At 41.7% G+C, this 24,177-nt stretch overlaps 2 protein-coding genes across 3 annotated transcripts; one reads left to right on the top strand and one right to left on the bottom strand.

The window, feature by feature from the left end:
- The first annotated feature begins 105 nt into the window (after positions 1–105).
- sqstm1 (sequestosome 1) lies at positions 106–2,614 on the top strand. 2 transcript variants are annotated; one of them, XM_034182230.1, is made up of 8 exons: positions 106–402; positions 893–988; positions 1,108–1,379; positions 1,484–1,616; positions 1,689–1,757; positions 1,829–1,965; positions 2,081–2,249; positions 2,321–2,614. In XM_034182230.1, exons 1-8 carry the CDS (start codon positions 240–242, stop codon positions 2,482–2,484), a joined length of 1,203 nt encoding a protein of 400 aa, XP_034038121.1. In that variant the 5' UTR covers positions 106–239; the 3' UTR covers positions 2,485–2,614. The 2 variants fall into 2 exon arrangements, with proteins under 2 accessions (XP_034038121.1, XP_034038120.1); XM_034182229.1 differs by having other exon boundaries at positions 1,481–1,616.
- An 8-nt stretch (positions 2,615–2,622) lies between these two features.
- mrnip (MRN complex interacting protein) lies at positions 2,623–23,600 on the bottom strand. Its single transcript, XM_034182231.1, has 7 exons — positions 23,355–23,600; positions 23,137–23,196; positions 21,087–21,193; positions 20,671–20,743; positions 20,512–20,600; positions 3,302–3,347; positions 2,623–3,220 (listed from the first exon to the last, which is right to left on the bottom strand). The coding sequence occupies exons 1-7, from the start codon at positions 23,412–23,414 to the stop codon at positions 2,858–2,860; spliced, it is 798 nt and encodes a 265-aa protein (XP_034038122.1). The 5' UTR covers positions 23,415–23,600; the 3' UTR covers positions 2,623–2,857.
- Positions 23,601–24,177: the final 577 nt, after the last annotated feature.

Raw genomic sequence — 24,177 nt, 5'->3', positions numbered from 1 at the left:
CATGATTGGTCATTTGGGCGGAACGCCACGGCTGGACCAATGGTGTTAGTCCTGCGAACCGACGTACCAATTACAGGACGCGTGAATGTTTACTTCTCTTGGCGACAGTGACGTCACCAGGAAGTAAACAGCCGCAGGATTTAACGCTGCGCCACAAAGCGAGAGTTCAGTTTTTGGATCGCAAGTTAGGTGCGTTTTGACAGTGATTCCGTTAATTAGTGAACGTAGGCTGACGCAGAATGTCGGTGACCGTGAAAGCGTATTTGCTGGGGAAAGAAGAAACCGTGAAGGAGATCCGACGGTTCACGGTGGATCCAGAAGCTTCCAGCAGCTTCGAATATCTCAACCGGAAGACGGCCCAAGTTTTCTCCAATCTGAGCAACTTCAACATGTTCTACAGAGGTCAGAACTTAAAATATCGCTAATCTGAGCAACATCAGCGTCTTCTACAGAGGTCAGAACCTAAAATATCTTTAAGCAACTTCAACGTATTCTACAGAGGTCAGATCTTAAAATATCTCTAATCTTAGCAACATCGTGTTCTACAGAGGTCGAACCTAAAATATCTTTAATCTGAGCAACTTCAGTGTATGCTACAGAGGTCAGAACCTAAAATATCTCCAATCTGAGCACCTTCGACGTGTTCTACAGCGGTCAGAACCTAAAATATCGCTGAGCAACTTCAGTGTGTCCTACGGAGGCCAGAACTGAGAATATGTGTACTATGAGCAACTTCACTGTGTTTAAGCAACTTGGTTGATAATGTGATCTTTATTTTTTAAATCCTTTAAACGATGCAGAGTGAAGCTAATTCTTCATTTTGTTGGCTTTTTTTTTTATTGTCTTGATTCATTTTGACGAAATGTTTTTCTTTTCCTTCTTTTGAGTGCAGATGAGGACGGAGACTTGGTGGCATTTTCGTCTGATGACGAGTTGATGATGGGACTGGCTTGCATGAAGGATGCCACCTTCCGTCTCTACCTGAGAGGTGAAGAACAAACTGATGCAAACAGCAATTTTTGTTTTATTTGCCGTCATCTTTTCTTTTGTTGATACAAGCAGCAGCTGTTTTTCCTCACTCACTGTTAATCGTTGAACTTGTTACAGAGAAGAAGGAGTTCCGGCGGGACTTTCCGCTTCATGCCTTCCCACCGTTTGCCTTTGGCCCTCCTCCTGCTGGACCTGCTCAGGCTCCGCCCCCTCACCACAGTCCACCCCCTGCAGTACATCCTAATGTGACCTGTGATGGCTGTGACAGCCCCGTGGTGGGAACCCGCTTCAAGTGTTCAGTATGTCCTAACTATGACCTGTGTACCACCTGCCAGGCGCAGGGGATGCACACTGAGCATGCTCTGCTGCCAATATGGCACCCGCTGCAGGTAAGGTGCTTGATGGGAAAGTAGGGTGTGGCTGCATTGACAGCCAGCTGATGATGGTTGTGGTCACGACTCTTGTCTATGCTGATTGGTGTTCCTGCCCACAGTGGTTTCCTCGAGGGAGTTGGATGAGGAGGATGAGACACTGCATGTGGAACCAGAATCAGCACAAGGACCAAGAAGCTGGAGCTGACAACTCCAGTCCTGCTGCGCCTACTACTAACAGCAGCACCCCTTCTGGTCAGTCTGAGTGAAATCAAACTTTTTGGTCATTCACAGTAGCACAGTGTGACCTTTGACTGTTTCCTGTAGATTCCCAGGCTAATGTGGACTTCCTGAAGAATATTGGTGAGGGTGTGGCTGCCATGTTGAGCCCATTAGGTAACTGAGATGGCTTCGAACACCTGCTCTGATTGGCTGGGCGGAAACTTGCCATGATACTTTGTTTCCAGGTATTGACGTGGACATCGACGTGGAACATGAGGGCCAAAGGACCAAGGTCACTGCACCTCCCCAGAGCGGTGGTGCAGAGAATGACATGGAAAAGTATGGAGCAAACAGTAACGGCGGAGCAAGCGACACTGCAAGGGTATGGCGACATGCAAAAGTCTTAGGCAGGCCAGTTGTGCCTTAAAAATGTCACACTGCAGTTTCATTCTCTAAAAGGGCAGCTGTTGGGTCTGACACACTGGTGGTTGTTTCAGGGCTCCAGAGATTCACCTAGTGATGAGGAGTGGACTCACCTGAGTTCCAAAGAGGTAGACCCGTCCACGGGGGAGCTGCAGTCTCTGAAGGCGGCGTTTCAGCAGGAGGACCCCACACCAGCACCCTCAGGCCTTAGGGAGGCAGCCCTATACCCCCACCTGCCTCAAGGTACTGTTATTGCTGGTTCCTCTGATGGTGGCATGTGACTGCGTGGTGTCTAACTTTCTGCCCTCCCACAGAGGCGGACCCTCGGCTGGTGGAGTCTCTGGCTCAGATGCTGTCCATGGGCTTTGATGATGAGGGTGGCTGGCTCACTCGCCTCCTGCAGGCCAAAGGCTATGACATCAGCGCCGCACTGGATGCTATTCAGTACGCCAAGCTGCCCCACCCCTCACAGCCATGATGGTGACATCACAGGGGGTTGCTGACATCATAATCACCCAATTAAAAATTGTGTAACCTTCTGTTTCCTGTAACCTCAGTTTTTTTATGTTTGACATTAAACTTCTTTAATCTAAAAAAAAAAAAAAAAACACACCTGTCCGTTTTCAAAGTCTAATTTTAATAAAAGTCAGTCTGATGTCAGACATCATTTGGTGGTTGTTTATTTACATCAACACAATGAGCTGAAATCAGCTTTACAGAATAGAGGTCAAAGTCCGCGACCCATAAAGTCAACTTGGAAACAGTTTAACGCAAAGGTCACATTTCAGAGTTTGAAATCCAAAAATAAACATTTCTTCAGCTGAGGTCATGTGACCATTGAGGGAAAAACATCATATCACATCGATGCTAAAGTCCTCACCACTGTCAAAAATGGATGTATGGACACATAAGGGGTGCAGTTGCTTGAGGGGAGGAGCCTCCCGTTGCTGCATACTGGCTTTGTGGCAGTTCGGCTGTGTTGACTGGAGAACGGAGTCAAAATTGAGAATATTATGATGGACAGCTAAAGTTGGTTGCTTTGCAACAAGTGAGGCAGTGTTTGCCCCTGTGTGACTCCGCCCACTATCAGAAAACACTGCTACCTTCTGAGAGTTGGCACCAACACTCCAGCAGGACTTTGCATTGTGAGAATGGGTGCGGAGTTGGCGTGCGGCTGTGGTGACAGAGCGTTTGGGTGCCCTGAAGCAGTTTGGCTACAGCAAGACAAACGGTGAGCAGGATCAGAGTTGTTTCCATTATGGTACACAGATGGCTGACTGAGGACATGGAATTACCTGTTCAGGTTGCTGCTCCTTGTCAGTCCACCGGCCGACTCCCTGCCTGTCACAACAGAGGTTAAAAGGTTACAAAGCATTCACCACTGATGTAACCCTTTAATCTGGAGCACGAAGAACACGCCCACATAACGCCATGGTACCTGTTAACTAAAGCAAACAGGATAACTTTGGATGGTGTGATTATTATTCCAGCATACGAGTATAGGCAAAGATAAGTGGCTTATTAACTCAACATGTGTAGCCACATGTGTTTTGTGTTGGACAAACTATTTTAAGACATTTATTAGGTCTACCTGTACACAGTTTTGGAGCTTTAGGTGTTGCTACAAGCTTTATTACTTATATTAGGCTGAACCTCAGCTGTGTGTAATAAATGTCATTACAGGGAAAACTAACTCTCCTGTAGCTAGTTAAGTGGTGTTTTATTCTTTAAGTGCAACTATTTGAAAAAAAAAAAAAAAAACCCACTGTTATCCATCATGACTTATCCATTTTTGTTCATGATATGTATATACACATATACATACACAAAAAAGCTTGCTGATGATTCCACAACACTTGTATAAACTTTGATTAAAGAATGATAATTTTTTGAATTGCGTATTTGCCAGTGAGATATGAATAAGTGAGAACAGAAGGGAAGAAAGTGTCAAAATAATAAAAGAAAATAAATCAAACAGCTAATCATGCCAGGCACAGATTAGGAGGGATCAATCTTATATTATCCGAAGAACAAAAATAAGTAAGAGAATCAGCTCAGTTATTTCTTGAAAATTATGTTCTAATAAGCTGTCTATGTATGGGACACATAGTTGGGAGTGGCAAAATGGCCGCCCGTTTGCCTCAGTGGATTGTACAGTCTGTGGGCCAATGAGCGATCCAGTAATATATACAGATCAGTGCTATCGGTGGCCAGTCATTCACGACATGAACATGTGAATTCATTGATCTCAAACTATATTTTTGGATGGGAGGTCAGAATTCCACCAAAACACAGAAAAGAAAAAAAAAAAAGAGGGATTTATGACAATTGTGGGTGTGGAATCCATTAGCTTAGCGGGAAATTTAGTGCAGAAACTCCACTATGGTCATAGTGCAGTTTATTTGCCAAGGAGGGAATTTCAACAAGTTGAGACTGTGGCCTGCTTCCGTAGTCGTGTCCATTAAAAAAAAAAAAAAAAAATCATACACAGATATGCTTTCCAAACTTAATACCCATTACTATTGTATATTGGATGATGTTGAAATTGAGCATGGCCCAGTGGTTATTCCAACAATAGCAAAGATTTCGTGTCTGCTACCTACAACGCGCGTGGAATGTCTTAAAATTAAACCTACTTTGAGGCATCTTATATATGCTACTCTGAAACCACCCCTAAACCCAAACAGTTCAACTGTCAACCCCACTGAGGTCCTTAGACTGGGTCTCATTAACATAAGATCACTGTCCTCAAAATCATTGTTGATCAATAATCTAATTATTGATCATCACTTAGATATGATTGGGCTATGTGGAACCTGGCTTAAACCTACAGCTGTCCTCCCCTTAAATGAGGCCTGCCCACCAGCATACACATTTAGTCACGTCCCTTGTGATGCAAAATAAGGCGGGGGTGTTGCTCTTATTTATAAATCTAGGTTTAGCTTATTAGCTGTTGGGGGTTACGAATATCACTCATTTGAGCATCTGATTCTCCGCTCTGCTCAGGAAATTACACATTGGCAACGTCAGAAGAATAAAAATCAGTCCTATTACAACCCCTGGCAAAAATTATGGAATCACCGGCCTCGGAGGATGTTCATTCAGTTGTTTAATTTTGTAGAAAAAAAGCAGATCACAGACATGACACAAAACTAAAGTAATTTCAAATGGCAACTTTCTGGCTTTAAGAAACACTATAAGAAATCAAGAAAAAAAATATTATGGCAGTCAGTAACGGTTACTTGTTTAGACCAAGCAGAGGAAAAAAATATGGAATCACCCTGTAAATTTTCATCCTCAAAACTAACACCTGCATCAAATCAGATCTGCTCGTTGACATTGACCCTGTGCCATGACATTGACCCTACATGTCTTCTTGCAAGGAATGTTTTCAGTTTTTGCTCTATGGCAAGATGCATTATCATCTTGAAAAATGACTTCATCATCCCCAAACATCCTTTCAATTGTCCAAAATATCAACATAAACTTGTGCATTTATTGATGATGTAATGACAGCCATCTCCCCAGTGCCTTTACCTGACATGCAGCCCCATATCATCAATGACTGTGGAAATTTACATGTTCTCTTCAGGCAGTCATCTTTATAAATCTCATTGGAACAGCACCAAACAAAAGTTCCAGCATCATCACCTTGCCCAATGCAGATTCGAGATTCATCACTGAATATGACTTTCATCCAGTCATCCACAGTCCACGATTGCTTTTCCTTAGCCCATTGTAACCTTGTTTTTTTCTGTTTAGGTGTTAATGATGACTTTCGTTTAGCTTTTCTGTATGTAAATCCCATTTCCTTTAGGCGGTTTCTTACAGTTCGGTCACAGACGTTGACTCCAGTTTCCTCCCATTCATTCCTCATTTGTTGTGCATTTTCGATTTTTGAGACATATTGTTTTAAGTTTTCTTTCTTGACGCTTTGATGTCTTCCTTGATCTACCAGTATGTTTGCCTTTAACAACCTTCCCATGTTGTTTGTATTTGGTCCAGAGTTTAGACACAGCTGACTGTGAACAACCAACATCTTTTGCAACATTGCGTGATGATTTACCCTCTTAACAGTTTGATAATCCTCTCCTTTGTTTCAGTTGACATCTCTCATGTCTGAGCCATGATTCATGTCAGTCCACTTGGTGCAACAGCTCTCCAAGGTGTGTTCACTCCTTTTTAGATGCAGACTAACGAGCAGATCTGATATGATGCAGGTGTTAGTTTTGGGGATGAAAATTTACAAGGTGATTCCATAATTTTTTCCTCAGAATTGAGTGATTCCATATTTTTTTCCTCTGCTTGGTCTAAAAAAGTAACCATTACTGACTGCCACAATCTTTTTTCTTGATTTCTTATAGTGTTTCTTAAAGCCAGAAAGTTGCCATTTGAAATGACTTTAGTTTTGTGTCATGTCTGTGATCTGCTTTTTTTCTACAAAATTAAACAACTGAATGAACATCCTCCGAGGCCGGTGATTCCATAATTTTTGCCAGGGGTTGTACTTTGTCACTGTATACAGGCCTCCTGGCCCATATTCTGAATTCTTAGATGAATTTGGTGCTTTCATCTCTAACTTGTCAACTAGTGTAGATAACATTCTGATCATTGGTGACTAACATTCATATAAATAAGCCTTCTGATCCCCTCTGCAAATCATTTATGGAAATTGTGGATGCATTAGGATTTTGGCAATGCATTCTGGATTCGACGCACATTAGTGGAAATACCCTGGATCTGGTTCTTGCACGTAGTATTGCTGTCACGAATATTGACATCATGCCTCTTACATCAGTGGTGTCTGAACACTCACTTATTAAGTTTACAGTTTTGCTGCCATGTTTAGTGGAACAACAACCTTATATCTCTTTACGGCGATGCATCAACTCTTCAACTAAGATTGAACTCGAAGCTAGACTGCCTGATGTCTTAGCTTCACATTTGACAAATACCCAGTCAGTAGACAGACTTGTGGATAGTTTAAACTCAGTGCTCAAAACTACACTCGACATGATTGCACCACCTGTGTTAAAACCGCGCTCCCCCAAATCACAGTCACCTTGGTTCAATGATTACCTGCGTGACCTCAAGCACAAAGCAAGAGGTCTAGAACGGAAATGGCGTTGTTCAAAATTGGAAGTATTTCACCTTGCGTGGCGTGATGCTATCTTAGACTATAAGCATGCATTATTGGCTACAAAGCGGACTTACTACTCTGATTTGATCAACAAAAACAAGCATAACTCAAAGTTCTTGTTCGACACAGTGGCAACACTTTTGCATGGACAACCACCTGTAGTTCGCGCTCCTTTTACAACACAAGATTTCCTGGATTACTTTGGGAAGAAAATAGAAGACATCAGGTTAAACACATCCCAGCATGCCTTAATCCAGCCACTATACCCTGCTATTGATGTGGGCGCCACGACTGAGGTATTACCTAGATTTACAGAATTTGACAGTATTTCACTAGGCATGCTGACACAACTTGTAATGTCAACAAAAAGCACAACCTGTTTATTTGATCCTATACCAACAAAACTGTTTAAGGACCCGTGGCCCACTCTTGGGCCGACTGTGCTGGAAATGATTAATCTTTCTTTAACTTCTGGATCTGTTCCTAAATGTTTCAAATCTGCATTAAACCATTACTTAAGAAACCTAATCTTGACCCTAGTGTATTGACAAACTATCGGCCGATATCAAATCTATAATTTTTCTCTAAAATTCTGGAAAAAGTGGTGTCACAGCAGCTCGTAGACTATCTTACTGAGAATAATCTCTTTGAGCCACTGCAGTCTGCTTTTAGAAAATATCATTCCACAGAGACGGCTCTCACTAAAGTGGTGAATGATCTTCTGCTTACAATGGATTCGGACACCACTACGGTTCTGTTGCTGTTAGATCTCAGTGTTGCATTTGATACAGTGGATCATCATATTCTACTTGACAGGCTGGAAAATCATTTTGGGATTACTGGGAGTGCCCCTGCATGGCTGACGTCATACTTGACCAGTCGTTCTCACTGTCTTGTACAGTAACACTACCTCTAACCTTAGTGAAATGAAATTTGGGGTTCCACCGGGGTCTGTCTTAGGCCCCCTGCTTTTCTCCCTTTATATAGCACCCCTTGGGCACATATTGCAGCGTTTTGGGATTACCTTTCACTACTATGCTGATGATACTCAGTTATAAATGCCAATAACTGCTGGTCATCTCGTTCATATAAAATCCTTAAAAGATTGCCTTGCAGCAGTGAGAAGCTGGATGTCTTGAAATTTCCTACTTTTAAACTCTGATAAGACTGAAATGATGGTTCTTGGTCCAGTAAGACATCAGCATCAATTTGACCAGTTAACGCTCATCCTCGGCTCGTGTGTCATACATCACACTGACAAAGTGAGGAACCTTGGGGTAATTTTTGATCCTTCGTTGTCCTTTGGCCTCCACATTAGAAATATTACTAGGACAGCTTTCTTCCACCTGCAAAATATAGCGAAGATTCATCCCATCCTGTCTATGGCTGATGCTGAGACCCTGATCCATGCATTTATCTCTTTTAGATTGGACTACTGCAATGTTCTATTTTCTGGTTTACCGCAGTCTAGCATTAGGGGTCTCCAATTGGTTCAAAATGCTGCAGCCAGACTTTTGACACAAAGCAGAAAGTTTGACCACATTACACCGATATTGGCATCCCTTCACTGGTTTCCTGTCCCAGTGAGATCAGATTTTAAGGTTCTGCTACTAACCTATAAAATTATTCATGGACTGGCACCCTCCTACCTAGGTGACTTAATTAAACCTTACGTACCGGCCCAGGCTTTACATTCTCAGGGTGCAGGACTACTTTGTGTCCCTAAGGTGAATAAGAAATCTGCGGGTTCTTCCTTACCACTGTTGCTCTGGGGGTTGGTAAAGTTAGACCTTACCTGTGTGAAGCGCTTTGAGGCAACTCTGTTGTGATTTGGCGCTATATAAATGAAAATAAACTGAAATTGAGTTATAACAAACCGTTCAGTCCACAGCAGGTCGCGAGTGACCGCCACAACCCAACACCGGCTAGCTGTCACTCAAAGCAGCCACGCCTCTAATTAACCATTAATTTATTGTGTAAATTTAAGAGGTCTATAACAGTTTCACCCCTGCTGTAAATGGAGAAACTAGCAGTAGAGACCAAAAAAAGTTTTCTTTTCCAGGCTGTAAAGACATTTTTTGTCCTGTACAGTTGGACATGGGTGCTTGTCTCAAGTGGCCATTTAAGGAACTGCAGGTTTGGCCTTGATTTTGTTTTCAGCACCAGAGACGAGAAGGTGGATGAAAAGGTCTGGGAAAAGGTCTGGTTGGCTGGTTATACAACCCCTGGCAATAATTATGGAATCACCGGCCTCAGAGGATGTTCATTCAGTTGTTTAATTTTGTAGAAAAAAAAGCAGATCACAGACATGACACAAAACTAGTCATTTCAAATGGCAACTTTCTGGCTTTAAGAAACACTATAAGAAATCACGAAAATAAAATTGTGGCAGTCAGTAACGGTTACTTTTTTAGACCAAGTAGATGGAAAAAAAATATGGACTCACTCAATTCTGAGGAATAAATTATGGAATCACCCTGTAAATGTTCATCCCCAAAACTAACACCTGCATCAAATCAGATCTGCTCGTTAGTCTGCATCTAAAAAGGAGTGATAACACCTTGGAGAGCTGTTGCACCAAGTGGACTGACATGAATCATGGATCCAACACGAGAGATGTCAATTGAAACAAAGGAGAGGATTATCAAACTCTTAAGAGGGTAAATCATCACGCAATGTTGCAAAAGATGTTGGTTGTGTCTAAACTTTGGACCAAATACAAACAACATGGGAAGGTTGTTATGCACAACAAAACAAATGAGGAACAAATGGGAGGAAACTGGAGTCTGTGACCGAACTGTAAGAAACCGCCTAAAGGAAATGGGATTTACATACAGAAAAGCTAAACGAAAGCCATCATTAACACCTAAACAGAAAAAAAAAACAAGTTACAATGGGCTAAGGAAAAGCAATTGTGGACTGTGGATGACTGGATGAAAGTCATATTCAGTGATGAATCTCGAAACTGCATTGGGCAAGGTGATGATGCTGGAACTTTTGTTTGGTGCCGTTCCAATGAGATTTATAAAGATGACTGCCTGAAGAGAACATGTAAATTTCCACAGTCATTGATGATATGGTGCTGCATGTCAGGTAAAGGCACTGGGGAGATGGCTGTCATTACATCATCAATAAATGCACAAGTTTACGTTGATATTTTGGACACTTTTCTTATCCCATCAATTGAAAGGATGTTTGGGGATGATGAAATCATTTTTCAAGATGATAATGCATCTTGCCATAGAGCAAAAACTGTGAAAACATTCCTTGCAAAAAGACACATAGCGTCAATGTCATGGCCTGCAAATAGTCCGTATCTTAATCCAATTGAAAATCTTTTGTGGAAGTTGAAGAAAATGGTCCATGACAAGGCTCCAACCTGCAAAGCTGATCTGGCAACAGCAATCAGAGAAAGTTGGAGCCAGATTGATGAAGAGTACTGTTTGTCACTCATTAAGTCCATGCCTCAAAGACTGCAAGCTGTTATAAAAGCCAGAGGTGGTGCAACAAAATACTAGTGATGTGTTGGAGCGTTCTTTTGTTTTTCATGATTCCATAATTTTTTCCTCAGAATTGAGTGATTCCATATTTTTTTTTCCCTCTGCTTGGTCTAAAAAAGTAACCGTTACTGACTGCCACAATTTTTTTTCCTGATTTCTTATAGTGTTTCTTAAAGCCAGAAAGTTGCCATTTGAAATGACTTTAGTTTTGTGTCATGTCTGTGATCTGCTTTTTTCTACAAAATTAAACAACTGAATGAACATCCTCCGAGGCCGGTGATTCCATAATTTTTGCCAGGGGTCGTACTACAGCTGTAAGCTGGCGTTGTGTGTTTGCTGCTTCTCCCTTTGTTTTCTTTTTCCTGTTGTAACTTAATTTTTAGTAGTTTGAGTGTAATTTTTTCTTTGGGTATGTACTTGACGTGTTCTTTCGTTTCGCTTCAGTGTATGTTTTTAATCATTTTTGAATGTTTAGTGCCTTTGTTGCACTGCATGACGCCGCACTTCGCTCCCTTGGCTAGCGCAATGCTAAGCTACTTTGCAGCTGAGCTGCGGAGCTTGAAAAACAATAATGTCCCTCGGGACATCCTCCCTATCAGAGAGCTTGGTTTGCTCCAATGGCCGCGCTGCATCTACAGAGGCTCCCGGAGATAGTTTGTATTCCATCAGACTGGGTTGTCTGTGCCGGTTATTTGGTCAGCTAAGCGCATTGATGCTCATGTCAAAGCGCTCCTGTGACGTGCAGTCCCGATGTGACAACAGCGGTTTCTGACACTCTCCGGAGCTGGATGGAAAACATGGAGTGGATTTTAAGCTGCTTAGGCCTGTTCAAAGATACAGTAGTGTTCAGAATAATAGTAGTGCTATGTGACTAAAAAGATTAATCCAGGTTTTGAGTATATTTCTTATTGTTACATGGGAAACAAGGTACCAGTAGATTCTCACTAATCCAACAAGACCAAGCATTCATGATATGCACACTCTTAAGGCTATGAAACTGGGCTATTAGTAAAAAAAAAAAAAAAGTAGAAAAGGGGGTGTTCACAATAACAGTAGTGTGGCATTCAGTCAGTGAGTTCGTCAATTTTGGGGAACAAACAGGTGTGAATCAGGTGTTCCCTATTTAAGGATGAAGCCAGCACCTGTTGAACATGCTTTTCTCTTTGAAAGCCTGAGGAAAATGGGACGTTCAAGACATTGTTCAGAAGAACAGCGTAGTTTGATAAAAAAGTTGATTGGAGAGGGGAAAACTTATACGCAGGTGCAAAAAATTATAGGCTGTTCATCTACAATGATCTCCAATGCTTTAAAAAAAAAAACAAAAAAAAAAACCCAGACACGTGGAAGAAAACGGAAAGCAACCATCAAAATGGATAGAAGAATAACCAGAATGGCAAAGGCTCACCCATTGATCAGCTCCGGGATGATCAAAGACAGTATGGAGTTACCTGTAAGTGCTGTGACAGTTAGAAGATGCCTGTGTGAAGCTAATTTATTTGCAAGAATCCCCCGCAAAGTCCCTCTGTTAAATAAAAGACGTGTAGAAGAGGTTACAATTTGCCAAAGAACACATCAAATGGCCAAAACAGAAATGGAGGAATATTTTGTGGACTGATGAGTAAAATTGTTGTTTTTGGGTCCAAGGGCCGCAGACGGTTTGTGAGATGACCCCCAAACTCTGAATTCAAGCCACAGTTCACAGTGAAGCATGGTGCAAGCATCATGATATGGGCATGTTTCTCCTACTATGGTGTTGGGCCTATATATCGCATACCAGGTATCATGGATTCATTTGGATATGTCAAAATACTTGAAGAGGTCATGTTGCCTTATGCTGAAGAGGACATGTTCTTGAAATGGGTGTTTCAACAAGACAATGACCCCAAGCACACTAGTAAACAAGCAAAATCTTCATTCCAAATCAACAAAATTAATGCCTCACAGATGTGAAGAAATCATGAAAAACTGTGGTTATACAACTAAATACTAGTTTAGTGATTCACAGGATTGCTAAAAAAGCAGTTTGAACATAAGTTTTGAGTTTGTAGCGTCAACAGCAGATGCTACTATTATTGTGAACACCCCCTTTTCTTTTTTTTTTTTCTTTTTTTTTTTTTACTAATAGCTCAATTTCATAGCCTTAATAGTGTGCATATCATGAATGCTTGGTCTTGTTGGATTTATGAGAATCTACTGAATCTACTGGTACCTTGTTTCCCATGTAACAATAAGAAATATACTCAAAACCTGGATTAATCTTTTTAGTCACATAGCACTACTATTATTCTGAACACTACTGTATGTGTCTTTGCCTCATCTGAAAATGGACCTCTAATGTGCAGTCTCTGACGAACAAGGCATGCCTCATTCAAGAGCACATCCTAAATAAGGATGTGGATATTATGTGCCTGACAGAGACCCAGCATCAGCCAAATAGATTCTCTGCCCTTAACGAGGCATGTCCTGCTAGATACAACTTTTTTCAGAGAGCACGGAACTCTGGTCGTGTAGGTGGCTTAACTATCTTTCATAAAGATCACCTGGGCCTTTCTCCTGTGAGCTCTCCTCTTTTGAGTGCTTGGCTTTTTCCTCCAAGCCACTGCACTCAATGGGCCTCATGTATCAACGTGCGTACGGTGATATTTGAGCGTATATAGAGTGTACGCCAAAACGGCTGCGCTACTTGGCATTTATCAATGTGGTCGTTGGCGTACGCTGCGCTGAAAATATACACCAGGTCGAGAGGTGGCGTAAATTATACACCAAAATGAACCAGCACTGGAATCCACATAGAAATGAAGATGATCAACATGATAAACAGTGCCATTATACAAATCAATGCATATGTTACATAAATAAGTTTTTAGTCCAATTTTGCATGCCTTTTTTTTTTTTTTTTACAGTGTTCTGCGTGTCTGTTTATAAGAATCTTCTCGCCCAGAAGAAAAAAAAGAGCGCCAACAACTACTCATAACTGTGTTTGTCACTCGGAAACAGACACCTGCAGCCAGGTGTGAGTGGGAAAAGGCGCGGCGTCAGGACGCAGAGGCGCGATTTGTGAAATACTGGTCAGTCACTATTAATAATTTCTTGTGTCCAACCTCGTACGTTGATCGTAAAAATTACATTCGTTAGTTCTAAAAGCCATCATTATTATTTATAGGAAAACGTTCTATTTTTATTTCTCAAAGAAATGTTTGGGCCTGAAAACAGGTTGGTCTTATTTTTCTAATAAGGTTTGAACTTTGAGAGTGTTTACACATGAGAGAAGAGTGAGAAAATGTTCATGCCTGAGTGAGAAAGTGTATAAAGTGGTTTTACAGCTTTAAAATGTCTATAATAATTGTAAAAAATAACGCTGACTACGTCGCGGTTTTGCGTATTACGGGCTATTTTTAGAACGTAACTCCCGTGATAAACGAGGGACCACTAATACTTTTTTGACTATACTACAAAACAATTAATACGACGGCCGCTTTTGATGCTCTACTGGCACGCGTCGTGATCGGATGAGTTCTTTTTCTTTGCCATCTTCCTGGCTTCCATGTCGTAAAATGAGGGTGTGTCTAAAGCGGAGTCTGAATATTTATGGGCGTGTTTATTATAATTACGATTGTTTTCACCCACCGCATTTATCAAGGTCACGTCAGGCGTATGCCGGAAATGGACAGGTGCGCACTGCTTGATACATGTCACGGCAACTTTGGTGTACTTCAAATTTACACTGTAAATTTATGCCACAAGTGCGCAACGTTGATACATGAGGCCCAATGACTCTTCTTCTCATTTACCGGCCTGCCAAATTTCATCCTTCTTTTCCTTTAGAGATGTCCAAGTTTCTTACGACATTTTGCTCCTCAACCTCCAACACACTCATACTCTGGGATTTCAACATCCATGTGGATACTCCTACCTGTCATCTGGCTGATGAATCCCTTCAATTTCTGGACTGTTTGGCCTTGAAACAACATGTTAAACTCCCAACGCACTCCCGTGGACACACCCTGGACTTAGTCATCACAAATTCTCTACCTGTTCAACATCTCTCAAACTATGATATAGGTGTGTCTGATCATAAGATTATCTACATGGAGCTTCTCTGCCAGAACAGATTTCTTTTAGAAATCTGAAAAATATCAATCTTGAACTGTTAGCAGCCGATCTTTGGAATTTCATTTCTGTCTTGTTTTGAGCATCAGTCAATGCAGTGGCTTTTTAGAGCACCAGCCTCTCTAACTTTCTGGACTGTCACGCTCCTGTTAAAGAGAGGAAGGTTGCCTTCAAACGCTCGGCTCCACGGTTCACCCCCGAGTTGAGAAAAATTAAGGCAGCTGGTTGAGTACTTGAGAGATGCTTTTTAGATTCAGGTCTGCTAGTTCACAAGCTAGCTTACTGCAGGCATCGCAAGACTTATGCTAGGTGTCTCCATGAATCAAGATCCCCCTTTTACTCACTTACAATCTCAAATAGCTGTGGTAATTCAAAAATACTTTTTTCCACTGTCACTCATCTCCTCCAACCCGGAGCACTATCTTTCACTGATCCCACCAATGACTTTTGTAATAAAGTCATCTCCTTCTTTCAAAGCAAGGTTCAAACATTACAATCTGCCCTCAACTTCCCCTTCCACATCCATCCCAGCTGTCAATCCACAGTGGGAGGGAAAGCCATGGACAGGGCTATGAAACCCTCCACATGTGCTCTCTACCCAACATCCCTAATTAAGGCAAACATTACCATTCTCATTCCCCTTATCACTACTATAATCAATCAATCTCTCCAAACTGGTCATGTTCCTCCCATCTTGAAATCTATTATCAAGCCCCTTCTTAAAAACCCACTCTTGACCTGCAATCAATCAATCAATCAACTTTTTTTTTATATAGCGCCAAATCACAACAAACAGTTGCCCCAAGGCGCTTTATATTGTAAGGCAAGGCCATACAACAATCATGAAAAACCCCAACGGTCAAAACGACCCCCTGTGAGCAAGCACTTGGCAACAGTGGGAAGGAAAAACTCCCTCTTAACAGGAAGAAACCTCCAGCAGAACCAGGCTCAGGGAGGGGCAGTCTTCTGCTGAGACTGGTTGGGGCTGAGGGAAAGAACCAGGAAAAAGACATGCTGTGGAGGGGGGCAGAGATCGATCACTAATGATTAAATGCGGAGTGATGCATACAGAGCAAAAAGAGAAAGAAACAGTGCATCATGGGAACCCCCCCACAGTCTACGTCTAAAGCAGCATAACCAAGGGATAGTCCAGGGTCACCCGATCCAGCCCTAACTATAAGCCTTAGCGAAAAGGAAAGTTTTAAGCCTAATCTTAAAAGTAGAGAGGGTATCTGTCTCCCTGATCTGAATTGGGAGCTGGTTCCACAGGAGAGGAGCCTGAAAGCTGAAGGCTCTGCCTCCCATTCTACTCTTACAAACCCTAGGAACTACAAGTAAGCCTGCAGTCTGAGAGCGAAGCGCTCTATTAGGGTGATATGGTACTACGAGGTCCCTGAGATAAGATGGGACCTGATTATTCAAAACCTTATAAGTAAGAAGAAGAATTTTAAATTCTATTCTAGAATTAACAGGAAGCCAATGAAGAGAGGCCAACACGGGTGAGATATGCTCTCTCCTGCTAGTCCCCGTCAGTACTCTAGCTGCAGCATTTTGAATTAACTGAAGGCTTTTTAGGGAACTTTTAGGACAACCTGATAATAAAGAATTACAATAGTCCAGCCTAGAGGAAATAAATGCATGAATTAGTTTTTCAGCATCACTCTGAGACAAGACCTTTCTGATTTTAGAGATATTGCGTAAATGCAAAAAGGCAGTCCTACATATTTGTTTAATATGCGCTTTGAATGACATATCCTGATCAAAAATGACTCCAAGATTTCTCACAGTATTACTAGAGGTCAGGGAAATGCCATCCAGAGTAAAGATCTGGTTAGACACCATGCTTCTAAGATTTGTGGGGCCAAGTACAATAACTTCAGTTTTATCTGAGTTTAAAAGCAGGAAATTAGAGGTCATCCATGTCTTATGTCTGTAAGACAATCCTGCAGTTTAGCTAATTGGTGTGTGTCCTCTGGCTTCATGGATAGATAAAGCTGGGTATCATCTGCGTAACAATGAAAATTTAAGCAATACCGTCTAATAATACTGCCTAAGGGAAGCATGTATAAAGTGAATAAAATTGGTCCTAGCACAGAACCTTGTGGAACTCCATAATTAACTTTAGTCTGTGAAGAAGATTCCCCATTTACATGAACAAACTGTAATCTATTAGACAAATATGATTCAAACCACCGCAGCGCAGTGCCTTTAATACCTATGACATGCTCTAATCTCTGTAATAAAATTTTATGGTCAACAGTATCAAAAGCAGCACTGAGGTCCAACAGAACAAGCACAGAGATAAGTCCACTGTCCGAAGCCATAAGAAGATCATTTGTAACCTTCACTAATGCTGTTTCTGTACTATGATGAATTCTAAAACCTGACTGAACCTCTTCAAATAGACCATTCCTCTGCAGGTGATCAGTTAGCTGTTTTACAACTACCCTCTCAAGAATCTTTGAGAGAAAAGGAAGGTTGGAGATTGGCCTATAATTAGCTAAAATAGCTGGGTCAAGAGATGGCTTTTAAGTAATGGTTTAATTACTGCCACCTTAAAAGCCTGTGGTACATAGCCAACTAACAAAGATAAGTTGATCATATTTAAGATTGAAGCATTAAATAATGGTAGGACTTCCTTGAGCAGCCTGGCAGGAATGGGGTCTAATAAACATGTTGATGGTTTGGATGAAGTAACTAATGAAAATAACTCAGACAGAACAATCGGAGAGAAACAGTCTAACCAAATACCGGCATCACTGAAAGCAGCCAAAGATAACGATACATCTTTGGGATGGTTATGAGTAATTTTTTCTCTAATAGTCAAAATTTTGTTAGCAAAGAAAGTCATGAAGTCATTACTAGTTAAAGTTAATGGAATACTCAGCTCAATAGAGCTCTGACTCTTTGTCAGCCTGGCTACAGTGCTGAAAAGAAACCTGGGGTTGTTCTTATTTTCTTCAATTAGTGATGAGTAGAAAGATGTCCTAGCTTTACGGAGGGCTTTTTTATAGAGCAACAAACTCTTTTTCCAGGCTAAGTGAAGATCTTCTAAATTAGTGAGACGCCATTTCCTCTCCAACTTACGGGTTATCTGCTTTAAGCTACGAGTTTGTGAGTTATACCACGGAGTCAGACACTTCTGATTTAAAGCTCTCTTTTTCAGAGGAGCTACAGCATCCAAAGTTGTCTTCAATGAGGATGTAAAACTATTGACGAGATACTCTAACTCCCTTACAGAGTTTAGGTAGCTACTCTGCTCTGTGTTGGTATATGACAATAGAGAACATAAAGAAGGAATCATATCCTTAAACCTAGTTACAGCGCTTTCTGAAAGACTTCTAGTGTAATGAAACTTATTCCCCACTGCAGGGTAGTCCATCAGGGTAAATGTAAATGTTATTAAAAAATGATCAGACAGAAGGGAGTTTTCAGGGAATACTGTTAAGTCTTCTATTTCCATACCATAAGTCAAAACAAGATCTAAGATATGATTAAAGTGGTGGGTGGACTCATTTACTTTTTGAGCAAAGCCAATAGAGTCTAATAATAGATTAAATGCAGTGTTGAGGCTGTCATTCTCAGCATCTGTGTGGATGTTAAAATCGCCCACTATAAGTATCTTATCTGAGCTAAGCACTAAGTCAGACAGAAGGTCTGAAAATTCACAGAGAAACTCACAGTAACGACCAGGTGGACGATAGATAATAACAAATAAAACTGGTTTTTGGGACTTCCAATTTGGATGGAAAAGACTAAGAGACAAGCTTTCAAATGAATTAAAGCTCTGTCTAGGTTTTTGATTAATTAATAAGCTGGAATGGAAGATTGCTGCTAATCCTCCGCCCCGGCCCGTACTACGAGCATTCTGACAGTTAGTGTGACTCGGGGGTGTTGACTCATTTAAACTAACATATTCATCCTGCTGTAACCAGGTTTCTGTTAGGCAGAATAAATCAATACGTTGATCAATTATTATATCATTTACCAACAGGGACTTAGAAGAGAGAGACCTAATGTTTAATAGACCACATTTAACTGTTTTAGTCTGTGGTGCAGTTGAAGGTGCAAGAACTGGCAAGTTACAGACCCATCTCCAATCTTCCCTTTCTGGCAAAAACTCTTGAAATATATATTGCTCCATATTCAGGATCATTTACATGAAAACAGCATTCTGGAAAAATTCCAATCTGGTTTCCGTAGAGCTCATAGTACAGAGACTGCACTGGTCCGGGTCACAAATGACCTGCTGGTCGCTTCTGACCATGGGTTTTCTTCTGTCCCCATTCTGTTTGACCTGTCAGCAGCCTTCGACGCAGTGGATCACGCTACCCTGATCCACCGACTACAGCACCCTATAGGGCTCACTGGCACTGTCCTGGACTGGTTTTGATCTTATCTATTGGAGAGATCGATATTAGTCTCCATTGGGTGTACCAGATCGAGCCATCCTGTCTCTTGTGGGGTGACTCAGGGATCAGTCCTGGGACCCCTTGTTTTTAATCTGTATATGATGCCACCTGGATGCATCATCGGCAGTTATAGGGTCTCATTCCACTGTTACGCTAACAATACTCAGTTGTATCTGAGGCTGGGTGGCAGTGTGTCTGAGACCCCATCTGCATTTGCTCTATCTCCATCACTGTTTCTTCTTCTCTAGCTACCCCTCTTTCCACTCTCACAGCCTGTCTGGAGGAGATTAAGGCCTGGATGCTGCAAAATTTTCTCCATCTTAACAGTTTAAAAACTGAAGCAATCCAAACTGGTACTTTTCATCAAATTCCACAACACAAAGTCCTCAGCATTGCCTTTTCTGGTCAAAATATCGCACTTTCCACTACAGTCACCAAACCTGGTGTCATTTTTCATCCACAACTCACCATTGAAACCCATATAAAACAAATTTGTAAAACCTCATTTTTTTCACCTTCGTAACATAGCTAAACGTAGGTCCACACTCTCCCTTTCCAATTCCGAAAACCTCATCCACACCTTTGTCTCCTCCAGACTGGAGTATTGCAACGCACTTCTCAATGGGATTCTTGGCAAGAAAAAAAGACTTCAGTATGTCCGGAACAGCACTGCAAGGATCCTGTTGAGAGCACATCACTCCCATCCTCTGTTCACTTTACTGGCTTCCTGTTTCTGCCCGAATCACTTACAAAATTTCACTGCTTACTTTTCAATGTTTATAGGGTAACACCCCATCATACCTCAAACTCCTCACCCCTCACTGTCCTGCACTTTCTCTTCGCTCCTCCAACACTCACCTTCTTCTCAATCCCAGGACTTGATCCCGCACCACAGGAGATCGCGCTTTCTTATGTGCAGCCCCTCAACTATGGAATGCTCTGCCTCCTTATCTGAGGGCGCCACAGACTGTGGAATCTTTTTAAAAGGGCCTTAAACTTTTCTTTTTAGCGATAATTGATTTTTGAATTTTTAATTCCCGTATTGTTTTAATAATCTGCCTACTTTTGTTTCTGTTTTTACCGAACTTTCCTTTTAATTGCTGTAGCACTTTGAGATTCATTGTAAATGTAAAGTGCATTATAAATTAAATGTATTATTATTGATGCATATAGACACAGGAAGACATGAAGAAGAGCGACAATGCAGAATTTTGAAATGCTCAGGATGAAAATACCAATTTTTTTTCCTAATGTGGAGGTAAATGACGTAAAAGCCAGTTTTTAGAAACACTGCACCGTGTCACTGCTAATCAACAGGTGGGGGAGACAGCCAACAGACAAACCTGTTACTCCTGCCCATCATGTTCTTATCTGGCTCCACCTCCTGAGGCACATTCAGGTATTTGTGCCAGCGGCTGACTTGACTGGTTCCCTAAAGACAAACAAAGACGCACCTGCTCACTGTGTAATGTTCAAAGAAACATGTGGCTCAACCAGCTCACCTGCTCGGGTGTCACGTCATCCCCCTCCTGCTGATCATCAGCTCCGCCCCCGCCGCTCGATTCCATCTGCTTCCTGTCCACACAATACAACTCCAATCCTCAAGGTTCCAAAAACCATTTTAAATCTCATTCCAGGATGTTACGGTAAATGGACTGCATTTATATAGCGCTTTTCCATCTGCATCAGGTGCTCAAAGCGCTTTACACACCGGGAGCAATTGGGGATTAAGGACCTTGGCCAAAGGCCCTTAGTGATTTTCCAGTCAGGCTGGGATTTGAACCAAGGATCTTCTGGTCTCAAACCCAACACCTTAACCACTAGACCATCACCTCCCCCATGATGAAGGAAAGGTAGAGAAGTGAGCAAAGGGAAAGAGGCAGGACACAACAAGAGGGCGGAGCAACAACAGAGTTACCATAGTGACCAGGCAGTCTGCTCCTGCTCTTCCAACATGGCTCCACGCCTGCTGTTCAGTTTCTGCACATGTCGCCTGCAGTCATCCCCGGAGCCCCGCCCAAATTCCTGTCAATCAGTTGATCAGAGTGTGAGAGAGCCAGGGCCAGTGCTAGCCATTTGGGTGCCCTAAGCACAAATGCTTTGTGGCACCCCCCGAAATGAACAATAATTCAGAATTTGTCAGTGCGGTTCTCTTTATTTCCAAACTTCTCAATACTCAATATTAAATTAATATTGAGTTATTATTTTAATAATAATTTATTGTTTTGAAAACAGCTGCAAATAAATAATCTAGCATTAACAATGGCACCAAACAGGACAATAAATAATATTAAATTAAAAATAAATAAATAAATACCACCACCATTATATAATAATAAAAAAAAAAAAGATTTGTGCAATGACAGTAGACTGAACATTGAACTGAACGTTGTAAACACATAGCCTATAAACATACATGACAATGTGCGCATTTCTTCAGTAAGTAATATACATTATGTATATTACTTACTGAAGAACTTTGCACTTATTATTCTCAACGTCGCACATCTGTCCAGTACGTGGTGGACAGGCCAGGAGGCAAGGTCAGGCACTTTTGGAGGTGAGCTCGCTGCACTGGCTGATGGAGGAAACTTCGAGCTGTAAACGGGGGAGCGGCACAACGCAAGGCAGCGTGTGGTAAGAAAGGTGAGGAATGAAGTTGGGGGGGGATGAAGAAGAGATAAGAAGAGCTGTGACTGGCTGGCTGCCAAACTCAGCCACCTGCGACACAGGCACTTTGCACCTGATTTTCCCGACTTCCCCGCGATCCTCAATCGCTGGTTGCCGTCTGGCTGTTGCAGTTCTCCGTGCACCCTCCCGAGTCCCAACATAATACCAGCCAAAACACAGCGTAATGACATCACCTCCAAAATGTTTGAAGGGGGAAAAAAAAATGCAATCTGAGCTTCTTATTTATTTATTTATTTTATATTTAAAAACAGAGAAGAATTTTCAAGTTCAAAAAATGCTATCAAGAATTAAACCTTTGTGAAATTAGCAAATACATATCCTTAAAAAGACTTGTGAAATACATCTGATCTTACTACATAAACTGAGTTGAACTGAAACGGGAGAAATGTGGGGTGAATGTAATCGCAAAGTTATTACAAACAACATCCTTATAAATTTACTTGTATGCTTTTGTCAGCTGATCAGTGCAGTGTGACGCGAACTACGGGGGCCGGTGATGAACACATTTAAGCAGGGGTGTAATCAGCTCTCAGTTGAATGGAGTCAGAGCTCCATCTACTGGACAAACGGTGCAAAGACATTTTACATTGCCAACACAAACATTATTTCAGTAACTGTTCTGTTTATGAGAAATTATCGGCGTTCTATCGGCAAAATTTTGGCCGATAGTGAGTACTTTGAAAAGGGCTTATATCGGTCGGGCTCTAAAATATAGTTTATTTATACAACAGTGATAGTAAGTAAGTAGCAAGTGCCTTATGAACGTTTGTTTTCTTTTTTTACCGTCCCCTCGTGAATCCTGTTGCTGTCTGCTGTGTGTGTGTGCGCGCGCATATGCGTTCAGTCTCTACCCACCCGATTCCTCTCACTGTGCTCTGACAGGCATGAGCTTTAATGTGATATTAGGTTATTGTGAGGGAACGCAATAATCTGGACCTATATATTTTAGCCATCATGTCTCCAGGCGGACTCCGTAGTTTTTCATTCTGGCTTTGTTGGTATGACCCACTGCCTCACATCACCCAGGCATTAAAAAACAAAACACAGTGGCTAAAAATGAGGAAAAAAAAAACCAAACAAAAACTCTATAATCACGTAACTGTTGCTACTTAAACAACCCGCCAGCTCGATAACTGTCACGCCAGGCGGCGTTGTTAAGACCTCATAGACGCAGTGCCCGGATGTGTGTCACCGAATTAATTGGGGGGGGGGGGGGGAGTGTGACGTCACATAAGTTCTGTCTGTACAGTCTGTAGCGTCAACATGTCAGAACTGACCTTCAGCACGGACTGTTTCTGGCCGCAGAGCACACAGCTCCACTTGCTCACCTTCTTCACCTGAAATACACCAAACACAGTCACACCGCTTCTTACTCCCAACCGCACCTGGCAACATTTTAGGCGCCAAAAGCTGGTTCATGCCGTCTGAAACATGGCTCAAACGCAAGCAGCTGCTTCGACAGTAAAATGTTTCAAACAGCTCGTTTTTGTTTTACCTGTTGAACCTGGAAACTTTGGCAACAAAAGCAGCAGACGACGTGAAACTCCTGAACCATGGCTTCATGAGGTAGCTTCGAAGCTGGATAACACCCGAATCGACTCGCCGCCGCTGATCCAACAACCTCAGTACTGAGCCAGAAACCACCCCGAGAAATTAACCGTAACGTTAGACATTAGTGACCATGGAAATATAGAGACCAAGTAACGATACACCTAGTACCGAAGCATCTTCTTCTTTCTCTTCTTTCGAATTCAATGGCAGTCGGCACCAGCTTAAGGTGCATCTACTGCCACCTACCGGGCTGGTAAGTGATCACTGAGATTTACAAAACCTTAGCTACTGGCAGCCATAGTCATTTGTTTAGATGCGATTAATTAATCCAGTGTCCTTTAGATATTTTTTTCATTATTTTTATTCGCAATTTAACTTTAACTTTACAAACACAAGTGAACAAAAGGACACAGCAAAACAGACGACAGCTTGGTCAATAGAAAAAAAAAAATCCAACGAGGAAAATAAAAGTAAGAAGAAGAAGTGGAGGGATTAAAAAGGGATGCACCGAGGTCTGAATCCACCCAACCCTACAATAATTTAAAGATAAAGATAAATTAATAAATGACAAAATGTCACACTTATTTAATAATTTGAAAATCCATAAAAAAAATAGTAATAAATTTCTCAAACCCCATATCCAAAATTTGAGTCGGTAGTCACTACATTGGTGCATCTCTATACAATTGAAGTGTCATTTATAGACCTTTTAACAGAGTGGAAGACAAATCTGGCCCAATATATTCTAAAAATGGGCGCCATACTTT

This window comes from Thalassophryne amazonica, chromosome 11 (genome assembly GCF_902500255.1).
Source record: "Thalassophryne amazonica chromosome 11, fThaAma1.1, whole genome shotgun sequence".
NCBI classification, from domain to species: domain Eukaryota; kingdom Metazoa; phylum Chordata; class Actinopteri; order Batrachoidiformes; family Batrachoididae; genus Thalassophryne; species Thalassophryne amazonica.
The sequence above is the reverse complement of the archived record's forward strand: the minus strand, read 5'-3'. Positions and strand labels throughout refer to the sequence as shown.

What these genes read in the sequence shown, in the direction of transcription:
- mrnip (XM_034182231.1), bottom strand. Translation starts at nt 23,414, where the DNA reads ATGGTTCAGGAGTTTCACGTCGTCTGCTGCTTTTGTTGCCAAAGTTTC. An exon ending in AAAGTTTCCAGGTTCAACAG is followed by an intron (nt 23,197 to 23,354) that starts GTAAAACAAAAA and finishes GGTGTATTTCAG; the next exon opens with GTGAAGAAGGTGAGCAAGTG. An exon ending in ATGATGGGCAGGAGTAACAG is followed by an intron (nt 3,348 to 20,511) that starts GTTTGTCTGTTG and finishes CTGTTGTGACAG; the next exon opens with GCAGGGAGTCGGCCGGTGGA.
- sqstm1 (XM_034182229.1), top strand. Translation starts at nt 240, where the DNA reads ATGTCGGTGACCGTGAAAGCGTATTTGCTGGGGAAAGAAGAAACCGTG. An exon ending in CAATATGGCACCCGCTGCAG is followed by an intron (nt 1,380 to 1,480) that starts GTAAGGTGCTTG and finishes TGTTCCTGCCCA; the next exon opens with CAGTGGTTTCCTCGAGGGAG. An exon ending in TGCCATGTTGAGCCCATTAG is followed by an intron (nt 1,758 to 1,828) that starts GTAACTGAGATG and finishes CTTTGTTTCCAG; the next exon opens with GTATTGACGTGGACATCGAC.